This window comes from Musca autumnalis, unplaced genomic scaffold (genome assembly GCF_047663935.1).
Source record: "Musca autumnalis isolate F117 unplaced genomic scaffold, ASM4766393v1 scaffold_3, whole genome shotgun sequence".
NCBI classification, from domain to species: Eukaryota; Metazoa; Arthropoda; class Insecta; order Diptera; family Muscidae; genus Musca; species Musca autumnalis.
In genome coordinates, this window is record NW_027411866.1 from 12,105,580 (window position 1) to 12,123,687 (window position 18,108).

The following is an 18,108-nucleotide window of genomic DNA, read 5'->3' on the forward strand; positions in this document are numbered from 1 at the left end:
AGCATATTCCACTCAACTGACCCAATTGCTTAATAAAAGCGGTTCTCGTCCCGATAACATATCAGCACAATGGCAAAATATTGCCCACTGCAAACTGCCGCAAAATCAGTACTTGGGTACCAGAGACCTCCACCAAAGAATCCATGGTATGACCAGGAGTGCCGTGCTGCTACCGGAGAAAAAAATGCGGCATATAGGGCTACTTTACAATCAGTAGCAACGCGTAGCGCATGAGAGAGGTATCGGGAGAAAAGGAGAAACGTCTTTTCCGCAGGAAAAAGAGAGAGATGGAAAAGCGGGAGTGTCAACAAATCGAGATGTACAGGAGACAGAATGAATTCCGAAAATTCTACCAAAGAGTGAAACATCAAACTGATGGCTTTGGAATTGGCACATCCCCATCTAGAGACCAGCAAGGTATCTGGTATCTGATACAGATAGTGTGCTAAGGATATGGAAAGAACATTTTTCCAAACTGTTGGTATCCGATAGCAGTGAAGACGGCGAAGATACCACAGATCCAATCCCAGAAGATGGTATTGAATGTATACCGCCCAGCCAAGATGAGGTAAGGACACGCTGATAAGGTGTATGCATCAGCTAGTTAGCACCATCTGACAGGAAGAACGCGTACCCGACGATTGGAACGTGAGCATCCTATGTCTAGTCCACAAGACAATGCAAACTGCCGCAAAATCAGTACCAGAGACCTCCACCAAAGAATCCATGGTATGACCAGGAGTGCCGTGCTGCTACCGGAGACAAAAATGCGGCATATATGGCTACTTTACAATCAGTAGCAACGCGTAGCGCACGAGAGAGGTATCGGGAGAAAAGGAGAGAGGAGAAACGTCTTTTCCGCAGGAAAAAGAGATAGATGGAAAAGCGGGAGTGTCAACAAATCGAGATGTACAGGAGACAGAATGAATTCCGAAAATTCTACCAAAGAGTGAAACATCAAACTGATGGCTTTGGAACTGGCACATCCTCCTCTAGAGACCAGCAAGGTATCTGGTATCTGATACAGATAGTGTGCTAAGGATATGGAAAGAGCATTTTTCCAAACTGTTGGTATCCGATAGCAGTGAAGACGGCGAAGATACCACAGATCCAATCCCAACGCGTAGCGCACGAGAGAGGTATCGGGAGAAAAGGAGAGAGGAGAAACGTCTTTTCCGCAGGAAAAAGAGATAGATGGAAAAGCGGGAGTGTCAACAAATCGAGATGTACAGGAGACAGAATGAATTCCGAAAATTCTACCAAAGAGTGAAACATCAAACTGATGGCTTTGGAACTGGCACATCCTCCTCTAGAGACCAGCAAGGTATCTGGTATCTGATACAGATAGTGTGCTAAGGATATGGAAAGAGCATTTTTCCAAACTGTTGGTATCCGATAGCAGTGAAGACGGCGAAGATACCACAGATCCAATCCCAGAAGATGGTATTGAATGTATACCGCCCAGCCAAGATGAGGTAAGGACACGCTGATAAGGTGTATGCATCAGCTAGTTAGCACCATCTGACAGGAAGAACGCGTACCCGACGATTGGAACGTGAGCATCCTATGTCTAGTCCACAAGAAGGGTGATAAGACTATGTGCTCCAATTACATGGGCATAAGTCTGCTCCCTATTGCATATAAGATAGTATCTAGCATATTGTGTGAGAGACTAAAGCCTATGGTCAATGAAATTATTGGACCCTATCATTGCGGCTTTAGACCTGGCAAATCCACCATTGACCAAATATTTACCTTGAGACAAATCCTGGAAAAGACCCAAGAAATGCAGATCGACACCTTCCATCTTTTCGTCGATTATAAAGCAGCATTCGACAGCCCTATACGTTCAAAGGTGTTCCAAGCCATGTCTTATTTTGGTATTCCTGCAAAGCTCATTCGGCTTTGTAGAATGACATTAACTGAGACGAGATCGTCAGTTAAAATAGGAAAGAACCTCTCCGAAGAGTTTAAAAGAGGTTTCAGACAAGGAGATGGCCTGTCGTGTGATCTATTCAACATCCTGCTGGAAAAGGTCATACGAGACGCGAAGGTCAAATGAAATGGAACGATATACATGAACAGCCATATGTTACTGGCTTATGCCGACGACATTGACATCATGGGTCTATCGGTAAAGGTAGTAACTGACACCTTTGCAAAAGTCGAAAGAGAATCTGCTAAAGTTGGTCTGGCAGTAAACGGCGAAAAAACCAAGTTGATGGTATCGACGCGTAATATTTCCACCTACCTACAATTTTGAGGTAGTAAAGGACTTCGTCTACCTCGGCACCGCCATAAACACAACAAATAACATCAGTTGTGAAATACGAAGAAGATGCTACTTTGGGCTGAGTAAGCAGTTTAGGAATAAAGACACCTCTCGTCAAACAAAAGTAACACTTTAAAAAACCCTGATACTACCCGTGCTAATGTATGGTTCCGAAGCATGGGTACTTGCTCAAGCAGATAAGGCAGTGCTTGGTGTGTTCGAGAGAAAAATTCTTCGAAAGATCTACGGGACAATCTGTGTTGACGGCGAATATCGGCGTCGTATGAACAACGAGCTGTACCAACTATACAATGACATCAATGTAGTTGAACAAATCGAGATACAACGATTGCGATGGCTAGGCCATGTTATAAGAATGAGTGATGATGAACCCGCTAAAAAGGCGTATAAATACGGGCCGCATGGAGGTTCTCGCAGATCTACAAGGCCAAAGCTTCGTTGGAGCGAACAAGTGAAACGAGATATCAGTAAGCTACATATCCCAGATTGGGAAAATACAGCAGCAAACAGAGAGGATTGGAGATTTTTTCTTAGTTCGGCTTATGGAACAAATGTTCTGTAAAAGGCCAGCTAAGTAAGTAAGTAAGCAGTTTCAACATCATTCGTGAAATCGACGAAAATATGGAGGTTGTTAAATACAGCTATACGACATTTAGCCTGCCAGATATCTAATGTAAATTTTAAATACCGATTGGCTTGTGGTCGCGTTATACCCAGGCATTTGGAGCTTGTTCTAGATTGGATATCACAGGTGGTAATAATTTTTAGTTTGATTAGAATTGTCCTCATACACCCAGCAAAAAAATCCTTACTAAGTAATGGGTTTTTATACTACTATTTGGTAGTCGTAACTACTTACAAAACCCCCTACTAACCCATTATATTAACAAGGGCATGTCGCACTGATTTACTAGTTATTCTATGACCGCTAAAAGTTGAAAAATAAGCTAAAAAAGTTTAGGTGGAATTTGTTTTCAATTTCAACACACTTTATATTTTTAATTTATTTTATATTATTTTGCTCTCTGCTTGATTTGATCATGCGAACTTCTGATTTGTAGCCGAACACACTACACACTCGGCTACGCGTACGAATATTAAGGGTTCTTTAAACGCTAACATGTGCGCCACCATCTGTTCTTTATTTTGTCAACAAAAAGCTCGCGTGCCTGGGGTGAGCATTGATCACACAACCCTAGGACTTGTAGTCGGACACACACGCTCTGTACCACCGTACTCATAACTAAGTAAGGAGTAATATAAGTAGTTATTTTTGTTTAGATTACTTTGTAATGGGTTATATAATGACTAATGGATGCGAATTTTTGCTGGGAAGATTGAAAAATTTCGTATTTAAAGTTTTTTTTCGGCACCAAGAAAACAAAATTGAAATCTCTTTTTTTATATAATTTTTATTTAGAAATTCATTTTTAAATGCATTTTATTTTTATAATTATTACAAAATAGTTTTTGTTGTTGTTGTAATTATCCAAAGTAAAACAAATAGAAATATTTTATTTTTCTTTTATTATAATAATAATCAGTTTTATTATTATTAAAAATTTTCGTTTGTTTTATTTGCACAAAATTCTTCTTCTTATTTACAATAACTAAAAATTAAATGTATTTAAATAGAAAAATGTTGTTTAATTAATTTTTGTTTTAAACTTATGGAAAATTAAATTGAAAATTTTTGCTATATAAATGCGCATTAAAATGATTCTTTTTATTTCATTATTATCATTATTAATTTTGTGTATTTTAAACTTAAATTCTAAAAATGTAATATTTTTAAATATTGTTTTCTTCCATTGTTTTTTGTTAAATGCAATAAAAATTAAGCACAATTTTCTTTTGTTAAATATTTGTTTTTTTTATTCTCGACAAAATACATATATATTTTATTATAAAAATTAATAATAAATACCATTATAATTTTTAATTTTTGTCTTTGAGTGGATTTGTTTGTTTTTGTTTTTTTTTGTTTATAAATTAGAGTCTTAAAAAGTTTGTAAAATAAATAAATAAAATAGTTTGTTGTTCGATAGAGAGTTTGTTTTTTAGGTAGTTCTTTGTAACCAGTCTCTATGGAAGTTTTAAAATTTGAGCTTTGTTTACTTTTATGATATATGAAAAGTTGTGTTTGTGTGTTTGAATTTTAAAACTTCATAGAAAGTGATTATTTAAATACAAGGCAGTTTATAAATAAATTAGTTTTAATTTAAAGGCCTGTTTGGAGAGAGTGAGAGAGGAAACTTTAGCTAGCTTTTTGTGAATAAAAAGCTTAGATAAAGCTTGGTTAGTTTTTTTCGTGAAATAAAGTAAGCTTTTAGGTCGATTTTCTTTTAGCAAAGAAGTGCCGTGGAAGTCGTGGCATAATTTGTGTAGCACAAGAAAAGCTTTTAAAAGTGAAAGCTGCAAAAAATAAATAAAAAATAATTGATTTTCTACACTCAAATTCTGTAATAAAATGTATTATAATTTCTTCTAAAACAATATCTTATGAACCGAAAGCTTTCTGCTAATTTTTCTATATTCTGAAGCTTTAAAAGGAATTATTTTTATTGGAGCTTTAGCATAAATTTTAAAAAAATATATATTAAATTAGAATCATATTACGGAGCTTTCGGAAAATTCTGTAATAAAATGTATTATATATATATATTTTTTTTAAACAATATCTTATGAACCGAAAGCTTTCTGCTAATTTTTCTATATTCTGAAGCTTTCAAAGGAATTATTTTAATTGGAGCTTTAGCATAAATTTTAAAAAAAGTATATTAAATTAGAATCATATTACGGAGCTTTCGAAGGCAATATTTTCCAGGGTGCTTTTGCATTTTTGGACTTCTGAAACTTTTGGAAATCCTTTAGATTTTTGAAAAAGTTGTAAAAGCTTTTTATACTGTAACATTTTTCTTTAAGAATGGCTAATTGTATGATGTTTAAGAAATTGTTTGAATGTTTTGTGGTGATTGTATAAATATTTTCAAGCTTTTACAGAGACTGTTTTCACTAAAGCTTTGGCAAAAATTTCCAAACTTTTTGAAAAAAATCTCTTTGTATGGTCAAATTATCCCAGAATTATATGTTGGAACTTCCGAAGCAATCATCCCCCACAGAGCTTTCTAAGAGCTTTTAACTTCGAAAAGCTTACAACACATCTTTGAAAAATGGCTAATTGTATGATTGTTTTCCTTCTTTATAAAATATCTGAATATTGTCAACTGATTATTTTATGTTCTGAAGCTTTTGTTGGAATTGTTTTCATTAGAGCTTTTGCAAAATATTACTATTTTTGAAGAAATGCAATTGTTAAGTCATCTTTCCGAACACATATATGTTACGGAGCCTTCAAAGCAAACAAATCCCATAGAGCTTTTGAAAAGCTTTCAAATTTTTTTTTGAAAACGAAGAGCTCTCTAAGAGCTTTTAACTTTCAAGAAGCTTACAAACAACTTTGAAAATGGCAAATTGTATTATTATTTTCCTTCATTACAAATATATTTGAATATTGTCTACTGATTATTTTATGTTCTGAAGCTTTTGTTGGAATTGTTTTCATTAGAGCTTTTGCAAAATTTTAATATTTTTGAAGAAATGCAATTGTTAAGTCATCTTTCCCGACAACTATATGTTACAGAGCCTTTGAAGCAAATAATTCCCACAGAGCTTTTGAAGAGCTTTCAAAATTTCTTTGCAAATTCATTATTATATGGTTGTTCTTCTTGTTAAAATTATTTCAATGCGTTCTGGTGACTATTTTTTAAGTTCTGAAGCTTTTACTGAAATTATTTTCATTACAGCTTTTGAAAAATTTTCTAATTTTTGAAAAAAATATTTCTTTATGTTACAGAGCTTTCGAAGCAAATAATTCCCATAGAGCTTTTGAGAATATTTTTCATAAAAAATATACGTTTTCTAAGCCTTAAAAGAAACATTACCCAAAAAGCTCTTACAAATAATTTAAATTTTTGAAAAAAATCTTTGTGTTAACTTTTTTGTTTGTTTGAAAATGGGTAATTATATGATGAGTTTTCAATGAATTTAACGCTCTAGAGCTTTTAAAGCATGTATTTCCTAGAGAGCTTTTGCCAAATTTTGACTATTGTTTTTTTCTAAAGCTTTTACTGAAATTGTTTTCATTAGAGCTTTTGCAAAATTTTACAAGTTTTGAAAAAAAAACAATAATGTTTCTTTATTACAGAGCTTTCAAAGCAAATAATACCCATAGAGCTTTTCAGAAGCATTCAACTTTGGGACATTTTCCATAAAAAAGCTCCTGCAAATAATTAAATTTTTGGAAAAAATCTGCAAAATTTTGGCTATTGTTTTATTCTAAAGCTTTCACTGAAATTGTTTTCATTAGAGCTTTTGCAAAATGTTATAAGTTTTGAAAAAAAAAAACGTTTCTTTATTACAGAGCTTTCAAAGCAAATAATACCCATAGAGATTTTCAGAAGCATTAAACTTTGGGACATTTTTCATAAAAAAAGCTCTTGCAAATAATTTAAATTTTGGAAAAAATCTGCAAGATTCTAAAAGTTTTGAAAAAATAATGTTTTCTTATTACAGAGCATTCAAAGCAAATAATATCCATAGAGCTTTTCAGAAGCATTCAACTTTGGGACATTTTTCATAAAAAAGCTCTTGCAAATAATTGAAATTTTGGAAAAAAAATCTTTGTGTAAACTTTTTTGTTTGTAATTTTGGGTAATTTTATGATGAGCTCTTAATGTACTTAACACTCTAGAGCTTTCAAAGCAAGTATTTTCTAGAGAGCTTTTGCCAAATTTTGAGATTTTCTAAGTGAAATCCAAATTCCAGATATCGTTGATTTTGCCAGTGATTATTAATTCTGTTTAATTCGCCTTCTACTGCGATTAGTTCATTCTTGTGAGCTTTCACAGATACGGTAGCTTTTTTTAACTTTATTTGCAATTGAAATTGAATTTGAAGTGAAAATAAAACTTCTCCAAATGCCAAGTTCCCTTAGTATTGTGTATTAAGGAGCATTCAAAGAAATGAATTTCCATAGAGCTTTTGCAAAACTTGCACTTTTTGTCTTATCTTCAGCTGGAATTATCTTTTTTAGTGATGACGTCAATTGAAGGTCGCTTTTTTAAAATTTTCAAGACTAAACATAAATGTTTTTAGTAAAAAAGATCCACAAAGCTTTTGCAAAACTTGAAACACTTAGCTCCACACTTTACAGCTTTTACTGATAGTGAAGGTTTTTTTCTATTTTTTGCAATTTATGAAATCTAGTATTTTTTTAATGTGAAATTTTCATAGAATAATATATTACAGAGCTTTCGAAGTAAACATTTTCCGCAGAGCTTTTGCAAAACTTGCAGCTGGAACTATTGTTTTATTTGATCACATCCTTTGATCGCTCATGCACATCTAAAGTTAAATGTTTCTAGGAAAAAAATCCATAGAGCTTTTGCAAAACTTGCATTTTTTCCAAGTGAAAGTAACTTATTTAGCTCCACACTTTGCAGCTTTCATTGAATGTGGCATTTTTTTTTTGTTTGAAAACAAATCTTTTTAAAAGCTCAAATTTCCATTTCCACATTACAGAGCTTTCAAAGTAAACTTTTTCCCCAGAGCGTTTGCAAACCTTGCAGCTGGATTTATTTGATCACATCCTTTGACCGCTTTTTGCACATCTAAAGTTAAATGTTTCTAGGAAAAAAATCCATAGAGCTTTTGCAAAACTTGCACTTTTTCCAAGTGAAAATAATTTTCAGCTCCCCACTTTGCAGCTTTCATTAGAAGTGCCATTTTTTAACAAAGTTTCGAAAACAAATCTTTTTAAAAGCTCAAATTTTCATTTCCATATTACAGAGCTGAAGTAAACTTGCACTTTTTCCAAGAGAAAATAACACTTTGCAGCTTTCATTGGAAGTGCCATTTTTGTTTTATTTTTTTAAACAAAGTTTCGAAAACAAATCTTTTTAAAAGCTCAAATTTCCATTTCCATATTACAGAGCTTTCAAAGTAAACTTTTTCCCCAGAGCTTTTGCAAAACTTGCAGTTGGAACGATTGCTTTAAGTGAAGATATCCCCCGAATGTTTTTTTTTTAATTTTTCAGGACTAAAGTTAAATGTTTCTAGCAAAAAATCCATAGAGCTTTTGGCAAAATTTCGCTTTTTCTATGAAAAAATAACATTTCACATTTTCAGTTGCTCTATAAAATGTAAAATTTTTGTTATTAGAAGTTTTGGTGATTTGTTGATTCTTTAAAGCTTTTGAGTAAAGTTTAGCTTTTCATGTTGGTGTGTCGTTTTCTAAAAGTTTAGTTTACTTTTAGATGTACAAATCCATAAGTCGACGAAAAAATTGCGAATGGCTTTGCTGTGGCTAGTTTACACATTGAAGTATTTGCTTCTTTAAGCCTATGTGAGTTTTGTTTAATTTAAATTTAAATGATTCTAGCAAAAAAATCCATGGAGCTTTTACTTTTATAAGTCTATGTGACTTTTGTTTAATTTAAATGTTTCTAGCAAAAAATCCATAGAGCTTTTACTTTTATAAGTCTATGTGACGTTTGTTTAATTTAAATTTAAATGTTTCTAGCAAAAAAATCCATAGAGCTTTTGACAAAACTTCGCTTTTTCCGTGAAAAAAATAACATTTCACTTCTACAGTTGCTTTAGAAAATGTAAAATGTTTGTTATTAAAAGTTTTATTGATTTTGTTGATTCTTGAAAGCTTTTGAGTATAGTTAAGCTTTACATGTCTTTTTCTAAACGTTTAGTTTACTTTTAGGTGTTAAAACCGATAAGTCGACGATAAGCTTGTAAATAGCTTTGCTGTGGCTACTTTTCACATTGGAGCTTTTGCTCATAAAAAAGCCTCTTTAATTTTATGCGACTTTTGCTAAATTTTTCTTGTGAAAATTTTGATTTTTTTAATGCACGCACATTTAGCAACACTTTTGCGGATTTGTATATACCTTTGAGCTTTCAAAGAAAATAAAGCTTTTGAAGATGATATAACAATTCCTTGAAATGGTCCTAGAAAATCGATATAACACCTTAGGGATGTGTTGCCTATGTGATTTCTAAATACTCTAGACAGCCTAAAGTAAATTTATTCCTCAGGAGCTTTTAGATCTTACCTAAGATTTACATGTTGATGTGTCTTTTTCTAAACGTTTAGTTTACTTTTAGGTGTTAAAATCCATAAGTAGGCGATAAGCTTGTAAATAGCTTTGCTGTGGCTACTTTACACATTGGAGCTTTTGCTTATAAAAAGCTTTTTTAATTTTATGTGACTTTTGCTTAAGTTTTCTTGTGAAATTTTTGATTTTTTTAATCCACGATCATTTAGCAACACTTTTGCGGACTTGTATATACCTTTGAGCTTTCAAAGAAAACAAAGCTTTTTAAGTTGATATAACAATTCCTTTAAATGGTCCTAGAAAATCTATATAACTCCTTAGGGAAATGTTGCCTATGTGATTTCTAAATACTCTAGACTGCCTAAAGTACATTTATTCCTCGGGAGCTTTTAGATCCTACCTGCCTTTAAAGTATTATTATGCCTTCCCTTACTTTAATGAAATTAATGTCTTATTTTCTTTGACTTCAAAGCCTCCTATGCTACCAAAATAATTTCCAAGCTTTCCTCAAAGCTTTCAGAAATTTCCCCAAAGCTTACTTCTTAGTATTTTTTTTAAGAAAAAAAGTTATAAAGAAAATATAAGTTAAATTTAAGCAGAAAGCTTCATTGAGCATTTCGTTGCTTACAAAGCTTTCCAACTAGCTTTTGTTGTGTTTAATTTAAGATAATTTCTTTTTGTTTTGTTCTTGCATCATAGGCTTAAGTTGTATGTTCTCTTTTGTTTTTGTTGCTGGTTTTATAATAAAATTTATAAAAAAGCTTACTAAACTAAAAATATCGAAAACCAAGTAAAACCTGTAGGGTGTGGTGGCATTGCTTTGCAAAAAAGAAGTTTCTTCGAATTTTTTGTTGGCGGTTTTGCTTGGCTTTTGTCTTTTAAAATTTTAAAAACTAATTACCATAATATTTAGGATATTTTTGTGTGTATCTGTGTCTATGATTCTGTTTTTGTTTTTTTGTAGGCATGTGTAACTATGTGTGTGTTTTTGAGTGATTATTGCTTTTATTTTACTTTCACTAGGTGGTGGTTGGTTGATTGGTGTTGGTTGGTGTCGTATTGGACTTACTTATGCTACAATCTTATGGGGTTGCATCCATTTTTTCATATAGTACACAAACAAGGTGGAAATATACAATAAAATCATAAGAGCACAGGTTACGGCCAAAGCCAAGACGGAAGTTTTAGTGGGGCAGGGTTCAATGATAGTGACAGTCTTATCTATAAAAATTAAAAAAGGAAATATTAGCAGCTGAACTTAAGACTGGCACAGCATGGAGCTTTTTTCAATAACTACCTTTAGCAAAGTCTGTGCTGGGATCGGATTTGAAGAATTCACGTTTTTCATCACCGAAATCTAAGACTAAAATTTCCTGGGAAATGTTCATGTCCTCATCGGCTTCCTTGGTTTCATTGCTGGTCACAAGGGGAAGTAGAAAAAAAAATAATTAAAAAGCTACCGAAAACCCATGGTTTCAAACTTACCTTTCCACGGAACGACGACGTCTTCTGCCCAAGCTTTCAAACGATTCCATGTTCCATTCACACACAGCTGGCTCACAAGGGCCCAAACAATATTTGACATTACACTGGAAGATGACACCATAACTTTCGGTGAATCTGAAGGCTTCATAGGTGGATTGCAAGGCATTGCCATCGGCAGTGAAACCGGGGAAGATTGTGGGATCGGTGGGACAACCATCATCATCAATGATTTTAAAGCTGGTACGGGCATCCTTGGCCATGGCCACACAGGAACGGGCAAAAATACCATAGGGAGCTTTAGGAAAACAAAAAAGTAAAATCAATCAATTTCCTCTTTCCCCAAACATCTTCGTAACTTCCACTTACTATCTTCGGGTATTTCAATACGGAAGTTCAAACGATCACCAATGCGCACAGTCTCAACTTCACGTTGACGGGTATCCAAAATGCGAATTCTTGGTGGTGGAGCTTCAGGTGAGGAATTGATGTGAATCATTTCAGGATCACGTATGGGCATCATGCCGAAGGTAATGTTCTTCGAGCTCATGTCATAGGTACACTTGACCTTGTAGATTTTATCGGCCTTGGTCATGACAACGCTGTGATGTTGCAGCACAACAGTATTCGAATAGACACCGGTCTGAAACGACAAAAATTAGAAAAAAAACCTCCTCGGAACGTGGGGTTATTGTCAAACTTACCACACTTTGTGTATTACAATCCTGGCCAGCCATGGTCAAATCCAAACGGAATGAATCGGAATTGATGACATCAATGTTACAGGTTTCAGAACGACCCAAGGCATAGATACGACCATTGAATGGTTTGTTGGTGCGGACTTGGACAGCAATGCGGGTATCCTTGCAGTGGACGGAGACTAAGGGAGAAAGAGAGAGATTGAAAAAGAAAGAAAAATTTAGAAAAAAATCAAGGTAAATAATAAGGAGGTCTTCTATTGAATCTATTGAATACACCTACGGAGGTCTTCTGTTCTATAGAAGATCCCTATAGAGGTCTTATATTCTACAGAAGACCCCTACAGAGGTCTTACTTTCTACAGAAGACCCCTACGGAGGTCTTCTATTCTATAGAAGACCCCTACGGTAGTCTTCTATTCTATAGAAGACCCCTATGGAGGTCTTTTATTCTATAGAAGACCCCTACGGAGGTCTTCTATGCTAAAGAAGACCCCTACGGAGGTCTTCTATGCTATAGAAGACTCCAAAGGAGGTTTTCTATTCTATAGAAGACTCCAACGCAGGTCTTCTATTCTATAGAAGACTTCTACGGAGGTCTTGTATTCTATAGAAGACTTCTACGGAGGTCTTCTATTCTATAGAAGACCCCTTCGGAGGTGTTTTATTCTATAGAAGACTTCTACGGAGGTCTTGTATTCTATAGAAGACTTCTACGGAGGTCTTGTATTCTATAGAAGACTTCTACGGAGGTCTTCTATTCTATAGAAGACCCCTACGGAGGTCTTCTATTCAATAGAAGATCCCTGCGGAGGTCTCCTATTCTATAGAAGACTCCAACGGAGGTCTTCTATTCTATAGAAGACTCCAACGGAGGTCTTCTATTCCGTAGAAGACTCCAACGGAAGTCTTCTATTTTATAGAAGACCCCTGCGGAGGTCTTCTATTTTATAGAAGACCCCTACGGAGGCCTTCTATTCTATAGAAGACCCCTACAGAGGTCTTCTATTCCGTAGAAGACTCCAACGGAAGTCTTCTATTCTATAGAAGACTCCAACGGAGGTCTTATATTTCATAGAAGACCCCTTCGGAGGTCTTTTATTCTATAGAAGACCCCTTTGGATGTCTTTTATTCTATAGAAGACCCATGCGGAGGTCTTTTATTCTATAGAAGACCCATGCGGAGGTCTTCTATTCTATAGAAGACTCTTACGGAGACTTCTATTCTATAGAAGACTCTTACGGAGGTCTTCTATTCTATAGAAGACTCCAACGGAGGTCTTCTATTCTATAGAAGACCCCTACGGAGGTCTTCTATGCTATAGAATACCCTTACGGAGGTCCTCTATTCTATAGAAGACTCCTACGGAGGTCTTCTATTCCGTAGAAGACTCCTACGGAGGTCTTCTATTCCGTAGAAGACTCCTACGGAGGTCTTCTATTCCGTAGAAGACTCCAACGGAGGTCTTCTATTCTATAAAAGACTACTACGGAGGTCCTCTGTTCTATAGAAGACCCCTACGGAGGTCCTCTATTCTATAGAAGACCTCTTCGGAGGTCTTTTATTAAATAGAAGACTCCTACGGAGGTCTTCTATTCTATAGAAGATCCCTACGGAGGTCTTCTATTCTATAGAAGATCCCTACGGAGGTCTTCTATTCTATAGAAGACCCCTACGGAGGTCCTCTATTCTATAGAAGATTTCTACGGAGGTCTTCTATTCTATAGAAGACTCTAATTAAGATCTTCTGTTCTATAAAAGATCCCTACAGAGGTCTTATATTCTACAGAAGACCCCTACGGAGATCTTCTATTCTACAGAAGACCCCAACGGAGATCTTCTATTCTACAGAAGAACCCTACTGAGGTCTTCTATTCTATAGAAGACTCTAATTAAGATCTTCTGTTCTATAAAATATCCCTACAGAGGTCTTATATTCTATAGAAGACTCCTACGGAGGTCGTCTATTCTATAGAAGACTCCAACGAAGGTCTTCTATTCTATAGAAGACTCCTACGGAGGTCTTCTATTCTATAGAAGACTCCTACAGAGGTCTTCTATTCTATAGAAGACTCCTACGGAGGTCTTCTATTCTGTAGAAGACTCCTACGGAGATGTTCTATTCTATATAAGACTCCATCGAAGGTATTCTATTCTATAGAAGACTCCAACGGAGGTCTTCTATTAAATAAAAGAGACCAACGGAGGTCTTCTATTCTATAGAAGACTCCAACGGAGGCCTTATATTCTATAGACGGAGGTCTTATATTCTAGAGAAGACTTCTACGGAGGTCTTCTATTCTATAGAAGACCCATGCGGAGGTCTTTTATTGTATAGAAGACCCCATCGGAGGTCTTCTATTCTATAGAAGACTCCAACGAAGGTCTTCAATTCTATAGAAGACTCCTACAGAGGTCTTCTATTCTATAGAAGACTCCAACGGAAGTCTTCTATTATATAAAAGAGACCAACAGAGGTCTTCTATTCTACAGAAGACCCCTACTGAGGTCTTCTATTCTATAGAAGACTCCAACGGACGTCTTCTATTCTATAGAAGACTCCAACGGACGTCTTCTATTCTATAGGAGACTCCAACGGACGTCTCCTATTCTATAGAAGACTCCAACGGAGGTCTTATATTTCATAGAAGACCCCTTTGGAGGTCTTTTATTCTATAGAAGACCCATGCGGAGGTCTTCTATTCTATAGAAGACCCCATCGGAGGTCTTTTAAAGAATTCACCTACAGAGGTATTTTACAGAAGATCCCTACAGAGTTTTCCTTTTCTACAGAAGACCCCTATAGAGGTCTTCTATTCTACCCCTAGCCCCCTTGACTATAGAATTTTTCTTCATTTTCCACTCACCATCATAACAGGTACCGGTCTTATCGCAATTCACATCATTACGGGTAATATTCAAGGCGGGATCTTCTTCAATACCCACTTGTATTGGTTGTTGGTCCATTTGTTGGTCCACTGGTCCAGGACTGGTAGAAATTGCCGATGCAGCCGATTTATCACAAATATTTTCAAAATATTGTCCAATAGGTTCACCGTGATCGATCAAGGGACGTTCATGATTCAAATAGGTTGAGGGACCATCAGGCAAGGTCTTGTGATCCAAATGATAAAGGCGGCAATTGTACTGAGCTCCCTGGGGTTGACCCAAATACAAAAAGGAACGGCACAAGAATTCCGATTCAATTTCACAGGCCAAACGGCAGGCAGATTCTGAAGTAACTTGCAGTTCCTTATCGGTATAGTAGTGGAGACCAACATATTGGGCAACCTTTTCTTCGGAAACTCCCACACGGGCATTGGCAAAGGAACGTGTGGATTTACAGGCTTGATTTGCTTTCAAACACAAATTTTCAAAATAATCTGTACCCTGGGCATCGGCCAATTGAACAAATTGTCCACCACTACGTCTATCGGCATCGGAAAGGACACACTTCATGCTGTTGTAATCATATTCCACGGAACGGCACACGAAACGTTTTTCATTCAAACAGGCCGAGAGACAAGCTTCCTTGGTACTGGTATAGATTAAGGCGTTATCATTGCCGCGGATCACTTTGTTGGGGACACGTTCAAAGGACCATGGCCGGTGACAGACATTTTCACTGCGTAACTGTAATTTCACCATGTAATACATGTTTGCGGAACGTTGTGGTGCTGCCGAGGGATTGTGGGCAGAGGAATCATTTTGTAGTTGGCAGTGGGTCTCTTGCGAGGGCGACAGGGGATTTACCACAAAACTAAAGGCAGCAGCTTGACAATCGGCTTCCTCACGACACCAACCTTGACATTCGTAGAGCGATAGATTCTTAACACTGTAATAGGTGGTACCGGCAAAATCATAATCTGTCAGCTTTTCAAAGGCCATCCGACCTGCAGTGGGTGAGGGCAATGCTATGAGGAGTATGCATGTGGCTATGACAATACTGGTAGTGGTACTGGTGGTGGAACTCATGATGCTAGACGAGATACTGTGGTGTTGGCGTTGGTGCTGTTTCTTTGCTTCTTGTTGTTGTTGTTTGGAGGAATTCAGTCGCATCTGTAAAGAGAAAGAGGGGAAAGGAGAATTTTGTTAATTAAAAATGTAAATTATGAGGGGGAATTATGGAAAAAAATTATTTAGTTTTTTTATGAAAAATGGAAAAAATTGGAAAAAATGCTGCTAATGAAAATTTATGTTTTCGGGGAAATTTTGAAAATTTGACTAATTTAGACAAAAATTCCCTTTTGGAAACATTTGTCCGGGTAGGAAATTCCCCTTTTTTGGGATATTTAAACATTTTTTTTGGTTTAAGAATTGGAAAATTTCCCTTTTTGTAAAAAATCCCATTAAGGAAAAATTTTGCAACAAATTTCCCATTAAGGGAAATTTTTGTTTTAGGACATATCTTACAAATTATTTGGGTTTAAGAATTTACACGATAACCTTAATATTATGAACATAAAATATTGATAATTTCCCTTTGGGCAAAAAATTTCCCATTAAGGGAAATTTTTGTTTTTGGTGACATCTTGGAAATTCTTTTTGTTGAAGAATCTACACAATAAACGTAGACATATCATATAAAAAAAATGAAAATTTCCCTTATTCAAAAAAAATTTCCCATAAAGGGATATTTTTGTTTTTGGAGATATTTTAAAAATTATTTTAATTTAAGAATCCACACGATAATCAGAATCTATTGAAAGCCAAAAATAAAAATTTCCCTATTCGATGAAAATTTCCCCCTAAGGAAAATTTTTGTTTTTAGAGATATTTTAAAATTTTTTTTGTTTAAGAATTTACACAATAAACATAATCTTATGAACACAAAAAATGAAAATTTCCCTTATTAGAAAAAAATTTCCCATTAAGGGAAATTTTTGTTTTTGGAGATATTTTGAAAATTCTTTCACTTTAAGAATCTACACAATAAACATAGATATATCATATCAAAGAATTGAAAATTCCCCTATTGGAAAAAATTTCCCATTAAGGGAAATTTTGGTTCTTTGAGATATTTTGAAAATTCTTTCAGTTTAAGAATCTACACAATAAACATAGTTATATCATATTCAAAAAATTAAAATATCCCTTTTACAAAAAATTTCCCATTTAGGGAAATTTTTGTTTTTGGGGCTATTTTAAAAATTCCTTTATTTTAAGAATCTACAGGATAAACACAGACATATCATATAAAAAAATTTAAAATTTCCCTTATTAGAAAAAATTTCCCATTAAGGGAAATTTTTGTTTTTGGAGATATTTTAAAAACTCCTTTATTTTAAGAATCTACACAATAAACATATTCATATCATATTCAAAAAATTAAAATTTCCCTTTTGCAAAAAATTTCCCATTTAGGGAAATTTTTGTTTTTGGGGATATTTTAAAAATTCCTTTATTTTAAGAATCTACAGGATAAACACAGACATATCATATCAAAAAATTTAAAATTTCCCTTATTAGAAAAAATTTCCCATTAAGGGAAATTTTTGTTTTTGGAGATATTTTGAAAATTCTTTCAGTTTAGGAATCTACACGATAAGCATAGACATATAATATCAAAGAATTGAAAATTTCCCTTATTGGAAAAAATTTCCCATTAAGGGAATTTTTTGTTTTTTGAGATATTTTGAAAATTCTTTCAGTTTAAGAATCTACACAATAAACATAGTCATATCATATCCAAAAAAAGAAAATTTCCCTTTTGCAAAAAATTTCCCATTTAGGGAAATTTTTGTTTTTGGAGGTATTTTGAAAATTCTTTCAGTTTAAGAATCTACACGATAAACATAGACATATCATATCAAAAAATTGAAAATTTCCCTTATTAGAAAAAAATTTCCCATTATGGGAAATTTTTGTTTTTGGAGATATTTTAAAAATTCTTTGGGCTTAAGATTCTACACGATAAACATAATCTTATGAACGTTAAAAAATGAAAATTTCCCTTTTTAAATAATTTGCCATTAATGGAAATTTATGATTTCAGGGATATTTCAAAAAATGTCCCATTTAATAAATTCCATGAAGGAAAATTTTTATTTTCGTGATATATTAAAAGATCTTTGATTCAATTTGTTTCTTAAATCTCTTGGTGCCGCAAAAAAGAAAACGTTATTTCTAAGAAAATACCAAGAAATTTAGCCGTTACAGAAAAACAAATTATTAAAACCGCAACATTGTATATTATTATATGCCAAAGAACAGCAACAATGACAACAAACAGCAAACAATGAAACTTCAACATAATAATGAATGGCACAACAACTGCACTGCAAGAATGTGTGGCTTTTTTAACTTGGCAAATTGCAAGCCAAGTAAAAGTCTAGAAGAACCGTCAGATGGTCAAATATACAGCATTTTAGCATTTTTTCTCTTCCTTTTGCATAGCTTTACTTTACTGTTCATATCACTGTCATTTACTGGCCTTCCGGCAATATTTTTTTTTCGTTTACACCATGTTTTTTGTGCTTTTTGCTTAACTTCTCTAGTCTTTGT

The 18,108-nt window shown here is 34.4% G+C and overlaps 1 protein-coding gene across 2 annotated transcripts in view; it reads right to left on the reverse strand.

The window, feature by feature from the left end:
• Positions 1 to 4,157: 4,157 nt before the first annotated feature.
• The window catches only part of tyn (trynity), a 152,907-nt gene continuing 138,956 nt past the window's right edge, over positions 4,158 to 18,108 (reverse strand). Inside the window, exons 3-9 of one of the 2 annotated variants that reach the window (XM_073979303.1) lie at positions 14,472 to 15,663; positions 11,610 to 11,785; positions 11,275 to 11,548; positions 10,909 to 11,203; positions 10,721 to 10,839; positions 10,493 to 10,644; positions 4,158 to 4,708 (exon numbers count right to left, since the gene is read on the reverse strand). In XM_073979303.1, coding sequence (XP_073835404.1) covers positions 10,493 to 10,644; positions 10,721 to 10,839; positions 10,909 to 11,203; positions 11,275 to 11,548; positions 11,610 to 11,785; positions 14,472 to 15,663 — 2,208 coding nt within the window. In that variant the 3' untranslated portion in view covers positions 4,158 to 4,708. Of the gene's footprint in view, positions 4,709 to 9,008; positions 10,645 to 10,720; positions 10,840 to 10,908; positions 11,204 to 11,274; positions 11,549 to 11,609; positions 11,786 to 14,471; positions 15,664 to 18,108 lie in introns of those variants that run through there. The other variant, XM_073979302.1, reaches the window with a different exon arrangement.